This window comes from Bos indicus, chromosome 21 (genome assembly GCF_029378745.1).
Source record: "Bos indicus isolate NIAB-ARS_2022 breed Sahiwal x Tharparkar chromosome 21, NIAB-ARS_B.indTharparkar_mat_pri_1.0, whole genome shotgun sequence".
NCBI lineage: Eukaryota > Metazoa > Chordata > Mammalia > Artiodactyla > Bovidae > Bos > Bos indicus.
The window spans coordinates 34,020,587-34,036,040 of NC_091780.1; the positions used below are offsets into that span (position 1 = coordinate 34,020,587).

At 55.8% G+C, this 15,454-nt stretch overlaps 1 protein-coding gene across 3 annotated transcripts; it reads right to left on the bottom strand.

Moving 5' to 3' along the window:
• Positions 1-498: 498 nt before the first annotated feature.
• On the bottom strand, positions 499-12,365 carry LMAN1L (lectin, mannose binding 1 like). Of its 3 annotated transcripts, XM_070775380.1 has the most exons (15): positions 12,083-12,365; positions 9,378-9,532; positions 9,157-9,264; positions 9,007-9,065; positions 7,494-7,593; positions 7,004-7,124; positions 6,158-6,213; positions 5,973-6,020; positions 5,414-5,546; positions 4,988-5,139; positions 4,648-4,756; positions 3,634-3,724; positions 2,645-2,768; positions 1,860-1,987; positions 499-800 (listed from the first exon to the last, which is right to left on the bottom strand). In XM_070775380.1, exons 1-15 carry the CDS (start codon positions 12,258-12,260, stop codon positions 668-670), a joined length of 1,695 nt encoding a protein of 564 aa, XP_070631481.1. In that variant the 5' UTR covers positions 12,261-12,365; the 3' UTR covers positions 499-667. The 3 variants fall into 3 exon arrangements, with proteins under 3 accessions (XP_070631481.1, XP_070631482.1, XP_070631483.1); XM_070775381.1 differs by lacking the exon at positions 5,973-6,020 and having other exon boundaries at positions 12,083-12,361; XM_070775382.1 differs by lacking the exon at positions 4,648-4,756 and having other exon boundaries at positions 3,634-3,701; positions 12,083-12,356.
• Between the last annotated feature and the right edge of the window lie 3,089 nt (positions 12,366-15,454).

The window sequence follows — 15,454 nt, forward strand, 5'->3', positions numbered from 1 at the left end:
AACCAGGATTTCAGCTGGGAGGTGTGAGTAGCCCTGGGCTCTGCCCCAACCTTCTTTCCAACCTGCCGCCCTAGCAGCTGCCCAAAGAGCTTGATGCTGAGAAAGGGAGGGAGACCAGAGAGTGGGGAATCCCAATTATGGCTCCATTGGTTGCCTCTCAGAGTTCTCGGTCACGCGCCTGCCCTGCTGACCCCTGGAGCTCCAGGGAGAAGGGAGAGAGTTGTTCATTGGTGATGCTGGCTGGGCTGGACCAGGAAGGGCACTTGGAGGCACCCTTCCTTGTTTTGGGTGAATTTGGGGACAGAATTATACACATTAGTGATGCCATCTCCCACCATAGTCCTGAGTTCAGGCCTATGGGGTATCTGGTTTTTTGGCAGTCAAGCCAGCCCTGGGCCTCCTTGCCTGCTTGGAGCCCACTCCCAGTGACCATCTGGAAGAAGTTGAAGTCTTCAGAGATTAAGGTGATACTGGAAGGTAAATGAGCACATCAAAGCATGGGAAGCGAGAAATTGCCTTTAATAAGGGTGGATGTCCCCAAAAGCTAAGGTGTGGGTAGGAACTAGGTACCCAGAGGCAGAAGACACCAGCCAAACCCTCTACCCCCAGGTACATGTTGACTTCCTAGTGATGAGAAGTGGACATTTCATCAGGGCTTTGAAGGAGGTCACGCCTGTATGCTGGGGGAGAAGGGCTGCCTCCGAAGAGCCCCCAAGACCCTAGGGATTTGTGGTGTAGAACTCAGAGGAAGGCTGCATGTGGACAAATAGTCCTGAAGGCCCTTGTCCAGCTTCTGCTTGCTGCCAGGGAGAGAAGACAGTCACTTGGGCTTCTCCCTTCTGGGTTCTTGAGACCAGGATCTTTATATTTACTGCACTCACCACCCTACACTCCCTGGACCACAGCACCCCCTGCTCTGAGAACTTCTATGACACCTTGGTCTGCTCCATCAGTACCACACTTTCTTCCTGGTATTCAAATTCTGTCCAGGTGGCTCCAGCCTTATGACTACCATCACACTCCTGTGTAACATAAGCCTGTCATCATTTCCACCCTCATACCTTTGCTGTTCTGCACAGCTGCAGGCCATCTCCTCTCCCATTCTGCTTTTGAAATTCAGCATACTCCACTCCTCCTCCAGGACCATCACAGCCTGCACTGATTCCTTGTCTTGAAAAACCACCGACAAGGACTGCCCCATTTCTGAGCTCCTTAGCACATCTTACATCTCTAAATGTCTTACTCGTTTACAAACATTCATCAAGCATAAACTGTGACATGCCCCCAAACTTTTAAATTCTCTTTGCCCAGTTTCACAAACATTTAGCTCTAGCAGTACCGAACTTGCCACTTTTTCTCCAAAATATATATATATATTTTTTCATGCTTCCACGTCTTTTCTCATGATGTTTCCTCTACATCAATGCTTTTACTTATCTTGTTGGGCTTGAAACATTCCTAGTTGCCTTGATGATCCATATGAAATATCCCTTCCATGTGATTACCTGATCTCCCCAAGCTGGCTCTAGTGCTTTTTCAAGCACTTTTTAAGCCCCTGAGCTTCCTGCTATCATGGCCCTGATCACAAAGGATGTGACTGTTAGTTACTTGTCAGTTTCTCACATTAGAGAGTGAATTCTGTGAAGAGAGGACTCAGATGGGACCAGCAGCTGAGCAGGTAGTCCACATCTCTATGGAAAAAATGGGCCCTAACTTGGGCAGTGCTCCTTGCCAGCTGGTAAGTCATGTGGATCTCCCCACTGGAATCTTAGTATCCCCTCTCTCAAACTGAATCTCTGTGGTCCAGACCCAAGAGATGCCAGGTAGGTGTGGGAAGTCCTGCGCATGGGAATGCCCACCTGAAGTGTACATAGCAGAAGAAGCCTACAGTCTGGATGAAGAGGAAGAACAGGAAGATGCCAGGCTGCAGGCACGAGGAAACCCTTGGGGACCTGCCAGGTGAGCGAGGGTCCTTGGCTGCTGCTCTCTGAAAAGAGATGTTCTAAGATCTTAGATCAGCTTCTTACTCAGAAGGAGGGAGGGGACCTGGAATCTGGACCACTGTGGGGTTTTGTTTCCCTCTCTCAGTGTTGGGGTACCCTGGCTCTCATCCAGGGAACTCGCAGAGGGGGCAGGGTACAAAGCTGCTTCCCCACCCCAGGTCTTATGTCCCTATTTGTGGGAACAGCCAGGAGGGCCTGGGACCTGGGATCTTCAGGGGACCGAAGGCTCTAGAGATAAGTGAGAGAGAGAAATACAGAGCAAAAGACAAGGTGATGGAGAGGGCAAGGAAAAGAGCAAGATGGAGTAGGGCACAGGAAAGAGCGGATTTCACCACTAAGCTTTGAATGATCTTGGGCACAGCCTATTCCCATTTATCTTCTGGTCATTGTGGGAGTTGGACCAAGTGATCTCCAGGGCCCTGCTGGTACTGACAGTCTGTGGGACTCTCCAGAGAGCAGAGAAGGCAGAGAGAAGATGCAATCCTTGTGCCTGCATGCCCGTGTGCATGCACACACAGACACGGACACAGGTGTGCCTGACAGGAGTCCCAGGGGGGAAGGGCAAAGGCAGGAGGGGCCTGGGGCTGTGGAAGTGCTAGAAGGAGGCTGAGCCCCGTGGTCCTCGCTCCTGTCCCTCTCACCGCTGGGCCCCGCAGGTCCTTCTGCAGGAGGCTCAGGATCTGGGCCAGCTCTGAGAAATGATGCTTGGTGCCCACAGGCAGGTAGAAGACCTGGGCTCTTGAGGCCATGTGAGCAGCTGCATCCCTGATACAGAGTGGAAACCGAGGGAGAGAACCCATTATCCCTTCTGATTGCACCCAAAGTACCTAATTATGGATTTCCCATAATCCTCAAAGGCAGCACCTGGGTGAGGAACAGGCACCACCCATAAGGCCCCTTTTGGGGACTGGTGGTCCTCCCCCCAACCCAGAGCTTCTCCTTGAGACACTTTAGCTCAGAGAAGCATCTCCCTTAAGCTGTCCATCCCAACCCCAGGCTCCCTGGGCTATGCCTTCCGTCCCTGGCCCCCAGGGATTTAGATTCTCTTCCTCCTCATGTTCCCAGCCCCAGGGAATCTAGATGTAGAGAGGAGGGCTGGGGTTGGGGTGCAGCCACAGCATATGGCCTGAAGCCCCTCTCCTCCCATGGCATCAAGGTGACCCCCTGCCCCTATGGCTCCATGGGTAACTCCAGAGGCCTGGGCCTAGAGTGAGATGCTAAGGGGCCAGAGGGGGGTAAAATGAAGTCAGGGACTGCCCATCCCCCAACTGGGCCTGCTTCTGGTTGTGTTCCCTCCAAGAACCTCCTCAAAATGTCCCCTCCTTCCAGAAGCTATCACTGAAGGAAGGCTCGATTTTACTAACCCTCCCTGGGGTGGGAATGTCTCAGGGAGTTGTGTTTAAACCAGGAGTTTCAAAACTTTAAACTTGATTCAGTTAAATTCAGCTCAGTTCAACAAACCTAACTCTGCCCCACACCCCTCCCTGTTTTCCAGGCTTTGTGCTTGCTGCTCAGGAGATGATGAAAGCATTAAAGGACTGATGGGGGGGTCTTCCGGCAGAGAAGCAAGTTGGTGGGTGGGGACTCCTCTTCCCTCTCCCCCAGGACCCTCCTCTCTGGGTGCCCTTACCTCATCTCTTGCAGGTCTTGCAGCAGAGTCCGCTGTCCAAGGAGTAGGGCGCTGACCTTGGCTGAGTCCTGCAGGGGTACCAGCCTCTTCTCTAGGGCCCAGGGCACAGCCCCTCTGAGAAGGGTTCACCTTCCCTGGGGATTTGCAGCCCTCTTCCTTCTAGAGGCCTCACTCCATTACCTGGGCCCTCATTTGGGATACACTAGGTTTATCTGACCTTTTGCATCTGGGCTTCTGATTTTCCCCTCCTCCCAAACCCTTCTCCCTGAGAAGTCCCCTTTCCCCCTCCCTCCCCATCCCCACCCCCTACCCGGGTCCCAGCCAGTCAACTCCCAGTGCTTGGGCTGGCATCTTGCCCAGTGACCTGGAGAGGGAGCCACCTCTCTCAGGGGTGGGTGGAGCCTGGCAGGGGGAGTCCTGGGCCTGGCAGTAGGATCAGGGAGACGTGGCCTTGGAGGACCTGGTGCCTCCCTTCTGCCCTATTCCAGCAGCCCAGGCTCGGCTGCTCTGGGCTGCTCTGTCCTCAGCTGCTCTGTCCTGAGGACACAATTCAAACCTCGAGCTGCCAGAGCCCAGCTCACAGGAGCCACTGGCCTCTTCTGCCGGGCGTCTAACATCTTGACTGAGCTCAGCTCTCAGGCCCCAGGCTGGGCCTGCCATGGGACGTGATTCCCAGGGGGAGAAGCCAGGATGGCAGTGGAGGGGAAACGAGGCTTCTGGTGCATCTGAGCATTAAGCAAGCGTATGTGAATCAGATCACATGTGGAGCTACATGCAAATAAGCACCCAGTCTATTTTTGTCACTTGTCTAGAGATCCGCATCTAAATACCTGGCAACTCCTTTCCCCAGCCCCAGCCATGGGCTCTGTGGGCCTTTGCTTGTGCCAAGCCCCCCAGCCCCCACCTCACTCCCCTGCCTCGCAGATCCATGCCACCCTGCCAGTTGCAGCATTTCACCCCTGCCCTCCTTTCCCTCCAGGGCTTCCCAGGTGGCACTAGTGGTAAAGAACACACCTGCCAATGCAAAAGACACAAGAGACGCGAGTTCGATCCCTGGGTTGGGAAGATCTAGAGAAGGGCATGGCATCCCACTCCAGTATTCTTGCCCCATGGACAGAGGAGCCTGGTGGGATACAGTCCATGGGGCCACAAAGAGTCAGACACGACTGAAGTGACTAGGCACGCATGCACGCACTCCTATCTCTCCAGACCTTGGGGGAGATGAGTTCCCGGGTAGTGCTTGCCCCTCTTTCTGGACAGAGAGAGCTCACTGGTGCCATCAGATCTGGTGCCTATGGAGCTCGGCTTCTCAGGGCCTGTAGGCAGACCCTTGGGTGCTCGAAGGACCACTCACCCAGCCTCCTTCAGGCCTGATGTGGCCTGGGGACCCCAGCTGCTGCTTCCATTGCCGCTCAGCCTGCATCAAGTGCTTGGAGAGGCCCTGGAGGGCCTGAAGGATCTGGCTGTGTCTGTGCAGTGTCTCCTCCAGGCCGAAGCTTTGTTCCCCTGGGGATCAAGGCAGAGTGGGGGCAGGCAGGCCGCTGGGGTGGGCAACAGAGCCTGTCTTTTGAAGCCACCTTGGAGGGGCAGAAACGTGTGGCTTCTGCCTCCAGGACTCCCCTGGAAAGATGTGTCTGGGTGATGGGGCAGAGCCTGCTTAGATACAGCCTCCTCAGGCGCCCCCTTCCCGCTGGTTAAAGGGCTCTTGGTTTGAACGGAAGAGGATACTGTGACCCTCAGTCGAGTCCCTGGCCCACCTGCCTGTTCTCTGGGTCCCTACCCTCTTCCCAGACTCCATAGTTCAGCTCTGGAGTCATGTCTTCCTTGGTGCCCAGGCCCAGCCTTGCCTGCAGCCCTTCCAGCTGCTTTGCCAGGCGGAGCTGCTCCGTCTCCAGGAAGGGCTGTGAGGGAGGCTGGAGAAAGAAGACACAAACTCAGGCCCCAAACCCAGAGGAGTCTTCCCACAGGGCCTCCCTCAAGCCCTGTCCCCCTCCCTGAGCAAACAGCCACCCTGGCATAGACCCAGTCCTCCCAGCCCTGCCGTACCTCCGCCACACACGCACGCACACACACACACACACACACATGCACACACACTCACACACACACCTAGTTCTCCCTCAGCTCAGCCACCTGGCCCAGTCCTCCCAGCCCTGCTGCACTGCCAATCTTTACACCCGTCTCTCCCACTGTGGCCCAGACCCCAGCAGCTCCCTCAGGCCTGTGTCTATGCTACTCCCTCTGTTCCTTCAAGCTCATCTTTGCCATGCTCCCCTGGCTGGTTAGGACCCCTCAGTGCTCCCACAGCTCTTTGAGGACAGGGCCTGGCTCTGGGTCACCTCTGGCCCCCAGCACTTCCCTGCACAAGGCTTGGCCTGAGTAGAGCTCTGCAAGCAGGTAGAGATAAGCGTTGGAATGACAGGTCTGACAGCTGGACGTGAGCAGAGCATCCGGGAAGGGGAGGGAGCACTGGGCTGCTTCTCCCCCAGCCCTCCCCCCAGGGAAGGCCCAGGTTCGGCGTTACCTCTGGACCCGGTTCCCACAGACTGAAGGTCAGGAAGGACAGGACATCATGGTCATCTAGAAAGCAGGGTAGCGAAGGGAAGGGAACTCACTCCCTCAGCCCTCACCCCCGGCCTCCATTATGTTCCAGGCAGGCAAGAGATCTGGGTGACTTTGAGCAGCTCTGATCCTCATCTTGCGTCTCTTCATAGGAAAGGTGTGAGGATCAGATGAGCAGACGGGTGGGCTGTGAGGGTTGACTCCAACAGAGAGGTAGAGGGGGACCCCCAGTGAATGGGAAAACTGGATGTTCCTGACCTAGAGCCATGGCCACAGGCAAAGCAATACCCTCAGGCCCAGAGCCTGGCTGCTACTGGCAGAAGAACCACACAGGGGCCTCCTCCTCCTCCTCATGACTCTGACCACGTCACTCTCCTCCTTAGAAACCTGCCATGGCTCCCCAGCGCCTGGAGTCTAAACACCGAAGTCCTGGCATTCCAGGACGCCACCTCTGATTGCACCCTGCTCTCTGATTGCAGCCTCCTCCACAGGCTGTCTGTTACATCACATCCTTTTGCTCCATTTCCTAGATGTCCCCCATGGCTGTCCCTCTTCCTCTTGCCCCACAGATCCCAGCTAGGGACCTTTGTGGAGCCAAGAGTGAAATGGAAGTGACTCGTGTTTTACTTCATTTGAGACTTTCATCTAACTCTGCAAGGCAGACACGACCTTCCCCAGATGGTAACAGAGGTCCAGAGAGAGTTTGTGGCTTTCCTGTGTCCCACAGTGAGGAACTGGCTGGCCCACCCTAGTGCTTCTTAGAAGGGGTGTTCAGTGGGCACCACTCCTCTGCCCAGAAGGCCCTCACCTGCCAGGATACTCGTGGCCGCCGAGACCCCAAAGAAACCTCCAGGGGCCAAAAGCAAGGGCCCCACATCGACACAGACCTCCTCTGGGTCACTGGGAGTGAGGCCGCTGTTCAAGGACACCTGAGGGACACAAAGGGCATGAGGCCCTCACAGGGGGAGCCCCGTCTCTCCCCCAGCCCCAGCAGAGGCAGTGTCCCCACCTGACTCACTGGCTCCCTGACCCGGAAGGCGGGCGGGAAGCTTGGAATCAGAGTGATGTGGAGGGGCTCGCACACCTGGGCTTGTGCCAGCTCTCCCAGGAATGTGCTGGGGGCAAGTTAGGAGTCTGTGTAGAGAGCAGGGATCCCTATGGGTGTTGCCTGCATGTGCCAGGGACCACGTGTGCTGTTACAGGTGTGTCTGTGGGATCGTGGGAATCCACAGAACTCTGAGCCCTGTAACCCGCACTTCCTGCCCAGTAGACCCACAAAGGCAGGAGGGACGACTCACACGCAGCCTCTGCCCCCAGTAGGTGATCCGTGCTCTGAAGGGGTACGGCCGGTTCCGGAAGTCCTGGCGGCAGGAGCCCAGCAGCAGGCTGCCTCCATCCCTGTGGGCACTTGGAATCCAGCCAGGCCACACAGGACCCAAGGCCTAACCAGTAGGGGTGGTCCCAGAGGCCGTGCTGCCCAGGCCTGCAGTGCCACCCGCCCCCAGTGGTACTGGTCTAGCTCCAGCCTCCATTGCTGTATTCTGCTCTCGCAGCAGAAGAGAGAGGAGCGGGAAAGCGAGCCTTGCCTGGCAGAACGCTGGGACTTGGAATCCACAGAAGAGGCCGAGGCCCGCCCTGAGACGCTTCCCTAGGGCTCAGCCTGGGCCAACAGTGGGATTTCTACCCACAATTCCCCAGGCCCACCACCGCCTCCACGGTCTCCCACTGGCTTCCCTCTGGGTACGGCTTCTCTTTCTTCTCCTTTCTGCCACTCTTGGCCCATAGCAGGACAGACAGCACGAGACCCACCCTAGCAGCCAAGGACAATATGACCAGCCAGCCTCCCCGCGGGGGTGAAGCAGCTGGTCCAGAGAGTTAGGAGTGCTGAGACATCCTGAGTGTGTCTGGGCTCATGGACACACAGAGGCTCTGATGGCAGCGAGCCCGTCACCACCGCCTTCGGCCGAGAGGGGGCAGCACCAAGCAGGGGACGGGGCCCCGGGGGCGTGTGTTTGCCCTCTGAGCCCCTGTACCCTGGGCAAGTTGCCTCACCTTTCCAAATCCGAGTTCCTCCATCTTTAAAATGAGAATAATAATTGGAACTACCTCATAACCTTGTTATGAGGGTTGTGCTTGGCGCAGTGCCTGGCGTACAGTAAGCTCAGGTCGTAAATGTTAGCAATTATTCTAATTGTTATGAGCTAAGAGGGATGTTTGCTAAGAGACACTGATGAACTGGCCCAGCTACTGAGGAGGCATGCTGGCTACAGAGGGATGGGGAGCCACGTCATCGGAGAGAAAGGGACAGTGCTGGCAGGCAGGCAGGCAGCTGGTGCGGGAAAGGGCGTGGACCCTCGACCGGCAAGCCTGTCCTCAAATCTCAGCTCCGGGCACAGCTGTGTGACCTGGGGCAAATCACTTCTCCTCTCTGGGCTCAACGTCTTCACCTGTAATTGGGGCCTAACAATCCCCACTTCTCAAGAGTGTCAAGAGGAGATGATGGGAGTGAAAACACTGACCACGGGCCTCACTCTGCGTCATTTCACTACCCCCGCTGCCCTGGGGCTGTTGGGTTCAGTGAATTGAGGACTCCGTGGAGTAATTCCCAAGAAGAGCAAGCCAACCCTGGTCCCAGGCCCTGGAGGAGGCTTGGCTGGGACCTAGTGAGAGGGGGGCCCTGGGCAGTGTCATCAGCTCAGATGTGAGGGCAGCAAGGAGGCACTGCCCTAGGAGGGGGGCTCTCTGTGTGTGGACCACCGAGCTCCTCGCAGCCCAGGAATGAGGTAGGGGTCAACCCAGGCGGGCCCTTACCCAAGCGGCTCGTAGAGAGTGTGCCTGTCTCTGGCCAGCACATAGATGGCAGGGCTGTTCTGTGTGGGAGGGGACAAGCAGCCTGAGACCCGGGCACAGGGCGGAGGGTGAGGGTGTGGGCGGGACGACGGGCAGGAGACCACCACTCACCTGGGGATCTTGGGCTGAGGAGTCGAAGAGGATCCCAATGCCGTCCCCCAAGTCTGGCTCCCCCAGTACAGGGCCTACCTGGCCCCTGCCCCGGGTGTACCACACGGCCTGTGGGTCCGCAGCTGCTCAGCTCAGGGGTCGCTGCAGGACCCTGGAACCCCGGGCTCACCACCAGCTCCTCTGACCCACCCTTCTGCCGGACCTTCGTGGGGACCACTTACCATGCCCTGGGCTCCCCAGCGCCCCGGCCCGGTCACCCTCATCTGTATCTCCACCTCCCAGGCAGGGAAGAGGACGGGGTTTGTACTCCACACGGCGCCACTCCGGTTCCGCATGGATGGGGCCAGCCGTACTTCCTCCAGGCCCGGGATGGCATCTGCGGGCCAGGGCAGCTCAGGGCCTGGGCCCCACCAGCCCCTGCTCCCCCATCACTCTCTCTCACTGGTCTAGACTGGGCTCCAGAAGGAGGAAGGAGGGAACATCACAGCCAATAGGTCATAAGCTGGCTGGTCAGACAGTGGAATCCACCGAAGAAGTGGGGATTGGGTCTCTGCCAGGGGGAGGGAAGGTGAATGAAGTCTCCAGACATACATGGGGCTCTTTACCTGCATTCTCACATAAGCCTCATTGCAAGTCTGTGCAGCTTGCTTTTATAGGGCCCCATTTTATCTTTTAATTATTTATTATACTATTTTTGGCCATACGGCACGGGGGATCTTAGTTCCCCAACCAGGGATCGAACCCATGACCCCAGCAGTGGAAGCTTAGAGTCTTAACCATGGGACCATCAGGGAAGTCCCAAGGCCCCATTTTATAGATGAGGAAGCTGAGGCTCAGAAAAATTAAGGAACTAAATGAATGGGAACCCAGCTCCCTCTGACTCCAAAATACAAGTCATTTCCACCATGAGAGAGATTTGTGTCCAAAGGGAATGGCAACCCACTCCAGTATTCCTGCCTGGAGAGTCCCCTGGAGAGAAGAGCCTGGCGGGCTACAGTCCACGGGGTTGCAAAGAGTCAGACATGACTGAGCAAGTGAGCATGGGAGCGTTGTGTTTCTCAGAGGAGGAAAGAGAGGCCTATGAGGGGAAGGACAGGCCGGAGACCACGAACACAGGGGAGCAGCACCCTGAGAGAATAACCAGGCGGAGGGCCAGGACTCCAGGCTGTGGATACACGGGTATGTCCAGACAGAGGTGGGCCTTCCTGGTGGGGGCACCTAGGGGGCATCCCAAGGTGGGGAAAGCACGAAAGCAGAGGTGGGAACTGGCCGTGAGGGACGGAGTGAGTGTGAGAATTACCACTGATGTGAGTGGGATGGGGGGAGAGGGAAGGAAGGAGCGAGAAACTGAGGCAGGTTTGGCAGGAAATGGAGAAGGGAGACCAGAGGCCCTGCCCCAGCTGCCTCCACTCCCCTGCGGCCTGCCAGCCTGGAACCTGGCCCAGGGCCCAGACCCTGCCAGCATGTCCTGGAGACTGCTAATCCAGCCTGTTTGCTCAGCAGCGGCCAGAGCTGGGGGTAGGGAGGCTCAGAGGCTGCAAGGCCAGGAGGGCTGGAGCCCTTGGGAGCCACCACCGCCTCTGAAGTGGCATGCAGGAGGCAGAGGTTGCCCATGTCTGCCCCACTTCTGCGCTGGGCCTCCGGTGGATTGTTCAGGGGACCTCACTGCAGACTGCAGGATCCTCGAAATTGACTCAGCCCTGTGTCTCTGGGCGGGGCACAGAGGACATGGGGGTGAGTCAGATAAAAGGATGAATGAGTGAATGGACAGTGAGCATATCTCTGAGTGACCTTGAAGAATGTGCCTCTGCTCCCCCATATGTCCTGGAACACCCCAGACTTGGCATGGCCCAGAACAATGAGTGTGGTCCTGCCATCCTGGGCCTGAGGCAGGGCCTGCTCTGAGCTATGGGGAACAGCTTCCTCCTTTGTTTACCTCCTGGGGCTTTGTGAGGGAGAACCGGGCCTAGACCTGCTAAGAAGGCCTGTCTTCTTAAAGGGATATTTGCTCTAGTCTCAGGAATGATGCTGTTTTTCAGACATTACATCTCATAGACACAAAAATACACAATGGATCTGCTTTCTCTCTTTGGTTTGGCTGCTAGGAGGCTCTAAACCAGGTTCATGGCTCAACTCTGAAGAGTGGGCAGGCTTAACAGCATATCTTTTGGCAGCAAGCCATGTTCCTGGACTCATTTCATGCCTCAGTCCTAACACTATGTCTCATTCTTCTGGCTCACTCCTAATTTAAATTCCTCTTAGTTGCATAGGTCCATATAAGTCCTCAAAAATCTTTTTAGAACAAGACGGAGTAAAAGACACATTCTTTGTAGGTCTGGGTTTGGAAGGCCTTGAATACAACATATGGGCTAAGATGCTCTCATGCTTGCTTCCGCCCAACACACACACAGGGCAGGGCTGGGGCCTTCTCTGGTGAAACAGCTGGCCACGTGGCTGCCTCCCTCCAGGCTGCCCCAGGTCTCCTGGACAGCCCCAACCTGACAGTGTAGCACCAGAGGATCGGCTGTGCAGATCCAAGCTGCATTGCGTCTGTGAGTCCGAGACTCAGCCTATTAGCATGTGTGTGTATGTGCACAGGTCCATGAGGCAGGGTGGTGAAGGCTTCTCCAAGGAGAGGTAAGAAGAGAAGGAGAGAGAGAAGTCCCAGGGCAGAGAAGGGGAGAGGCAGAGAGGAGAAGCTGAGGCGGACAGGTAGGGGTGGGGCTGTGGAGGTGGAGCAGGAGACAGGTCGGGGTTGGGGGGTCCTGGGGCCCCTGGCACTGTCTGCCCCAGGCCTGGCCCCGTCTTGGGCAGTGGCTGTACTGGCAGGCCCACTCCCCACCCTGTCATGGCCACCCAGAGCCTGTCAGCCTCTCCAGTGTTCTGAGGAACACTGGGAATGGCTGGTCCTCACCCGACATTTTACCTCCGTGATGGCTCCAGAAGGGTATTCCAACCCCAGGCAATGCCAGCCTCGGTCCTTTGAAGCTGAGCTTGTACTCAAATCTTCGCTGAGGCAGATGGCCCATCTCGGGGCTGTGGGGGTCCAGGAGTACAAGGAGGAGAAGGCAGAGCAAGGGATCCAGGCCACGGACCACCCTCATTGCGAAGGGATCTAGTATCCGAGCCCCAGGGTAGATTTGCAGCTGGGAGGATAGGGAGGGGCTCCTGGGCCAGGGCCAGGTGGGGAGGAGCCAGGATGGCCTAGAACCTGGGGTTTTGGCACTGTCCTCTCCCTCCCTCCCCAGCACAGACATCCTGTTCCTTCCAAGCCTGATCTCAGGCCCTGCCCCACCCTTTACCTCCAGCCTGATGAGGCAGCCTGACCTCCTGCCAACCTGAGCTCTGGCCATCCTTCCTCCTTCCTTCTGTCCCTGTGGCTGCAGGGCCTCAGGGGGATCACTGGGATGAGCCACCCCCAGCAGCTCTGACTTTCCTCCCTGCCTGGGGTGGGCCCCGGCGTCCTGGCTCCTTCCCACGGATGGCTGTCCCTGCTGTCTGGCCATCACCGCCCCCCATCCTTCCCTGTCCTGCTCTCACTGTCGTGATTCTCAGCTCTCTCCGATATTCCAGACGCTCATGCCTCCGAGCAACCAGGTTTCCTCAACAAAGAAATTATGTGAAAATAAAAAAAAAAGAAAGGAATTATGTGAAAATAGAAAGGGAGTCTTAAGAGACAGAGCAAATAAATGCAATGCATGGACCTTGTAATGGGAAAAATGAGACAGGGAAATTTGATCAATGGATATTTGATTAAGGGATTCTTGTTAGAATTTTTAGGAATAATAATGGGGTTGTGGTAGAATGTCTTTTTAAAGTCTTACATCTTCTGGAGAAATATACTAAAGCTTTATGGATGAATTGATATAACATTAGGATTTACTTCCAAATCTCCTAGAACTTGGGTGGGAGGAGGGGAACAGGGTGTGCATGGCCGAGAATTGGCCTTGAGTTGATAACTGTTAAAGTTGGGTAGTAGGGACGTGAGGGTTCCTTGTATTCTAATCTCTACTTTTATATGTTTGATAATTTCCATAATGAAAGAAGTTTGTAAAAAATTAGAAATCCTAAAAAAAAAAAAAATTAGAAATCCTGGGACTCCCCTTGGTGGTCCAGTGGTTAAGAATCTGCCTAGCAATGCAGGGGACGTGGGTTCGATCTCTGGTCGGAGAACTAAGATCCCACAGGCTGCAGAGCAGCTAAGCCCACGTGCCACAACTAGAGAAGCCTGCATCTTGCAACAAGAGATTCCACGTGGTGCAACTAAGCCCTGAAGCAGCCAAATGATTTTTTTTTTTTTTAAAAGCTAAAAAAAATCCTGTATCTCAAATATTTTCATCCAAATAAATTTTGGTTTTCCAGAGTGGCTCCAAGAATTCTGGATAGCTTAAGTTTTACTGTACTTTGTAAACCCCCAGTAGAATTAAGATACTGAAGCTCTACAAGTTAATTAAAACCATGGCTGCAAATGGAAAATTTTAGGACATGCTAAAAGAAGAACTTCATTTCTCTACACTGAGCCCTCAACCACCTCCACTCGCTTCTCCCCCTTCCTTTTCGCAGCCGAGCTGTGGAAATGTGGGCTCCCCTCCAGCCCTGCTTCCTTGCCGCCCCCTAAGTGCTCCCAGCTCCTGCACGCCCCACCCCGGTGCCCCATGAAAACTGTTCCAGCAAGGCCTGACGATGCCCACTCTCTGCGCCCAGTGGACACTTCTCAAACAGCCTCCGCAACGTGAAACGCTGTGGACACCCCTCCCTTCCCCCTGCTCTGAGAACCCCCACCCCAGCGCTCACCTGCCTCTCTGCTGCCCCCAGCCAGCCCAGGAATTGCTTCTTGGTCACTCTTGTCCCTTCCTGGTCCCTCCCATCTCTCCAAAGGCTCCACATGCTACCTGGCCAAGCTCGTCCACACCATGACACCTTCTCTGTGCCCACGATCCCCAAATCTCTGCTTTCAGCCCAGCTTCTCCTGGAGTCACAGGCCCAAATAAACATTTAACTCTGGAGGGGACCTTTCTGCTTGGATGTCACAAAGGCTCCCAGGCCACAAATCCAAACCAAACTCTTCTGCAACCCCCAGCACATCCTCCTCCAGGGCTGGGGTGTCATGGGTGGCACCACCCACCTTACCAAGCCAGAGACTGGAGTGTCCCCAGAACCCTTCCACGGCCCCTTCTGCTCCTCAGCAGTTGGTAAGCTCTTCAATTGCTCCCACCAGCCTCAAACTGTTACCTGACGCTTTAATCTCTCCAAGCCTCACATACCTTATCTGTAAACTGGAGATAATAATAGTGTCTCTTTCCAAGGGTTGTTTGGAGGGTTACATGAGATAATGCATCCATTAGAACAAAGAGGGGCAGAACTCAGCTCAGTAAACACCACCTGCGTTCATCTTCCTCTCCACCTCCTACCAGGTCCCCCAGCCCAGGCCTCCATCAGTCACCTCCCGCCTGGCCTGTCAGCCTTCCCACCATCTCCCTGTCCCCATTCACTCTAGCCAGACTGCAGCCAGAATCATCTCTCTAAAATGCAGAGCTGGCCAAACTCTGCCTCCAATCCTGTTGTTATTGGTCATCTTTGCATAGAGTTAAACTTCTCACGGGGCCTGCAAAGCCAGCTGGGGTCTAGGCCCCGCTTTCCTTAGCCTCACTTGCTCCCAAACTGCATCCCTTGGCCCCTTAGCCCTGGCCACACTTAAGCCTCTCAACTGCCTCTCAGCTCACTCCCTTTGTCCAGGCAGTGCCCTTCCTTTGGCAGGATCACCCTCCCTCTCTGTCCCCGACGGTCCCCCACTGTCTGAGAAGCTCCCTCTGTCCTCTGCCTCCCTGGCCTGGGTGGCAGTGTGACGCCCACCAGATTTCTGGGTACTGAACTGAGTTCTGAGCAGGTTCCCCCAGGTCCATGAGCGCCTTGGGGGAGAAACCCTCTCACTCGTCTATGATGTGCCAGCGGCCAGGAGAGCACAGCGAAGGGTGAGAGAGAAGAAAGGGGGGGAATTGAACTGTGAAGGGGTGGAGAAGTAATGAAGGACTGGGGGCAGGAGGGGGCTCACCCACCAGGTGGAATCTCTGGCCCCTGCGCCCGCACTCCCACAGGGCCCCATCAGCCGGACCTCGTCCCTTCACTCTTGCTTGTCACACTTGGCACAATTCTCCGTTATGTCATCTGCTTGGCCCCTCTTGTGACCCCATGGCCACGGGCATCTTTGGAGCTTTCTGAACCTGAGCTGGTTTCTGGACCAGTCAGTGAGAGCTGATCATCAAAAGGCACCCAGATCCCCGCTTTCAGCAAAGTCAGG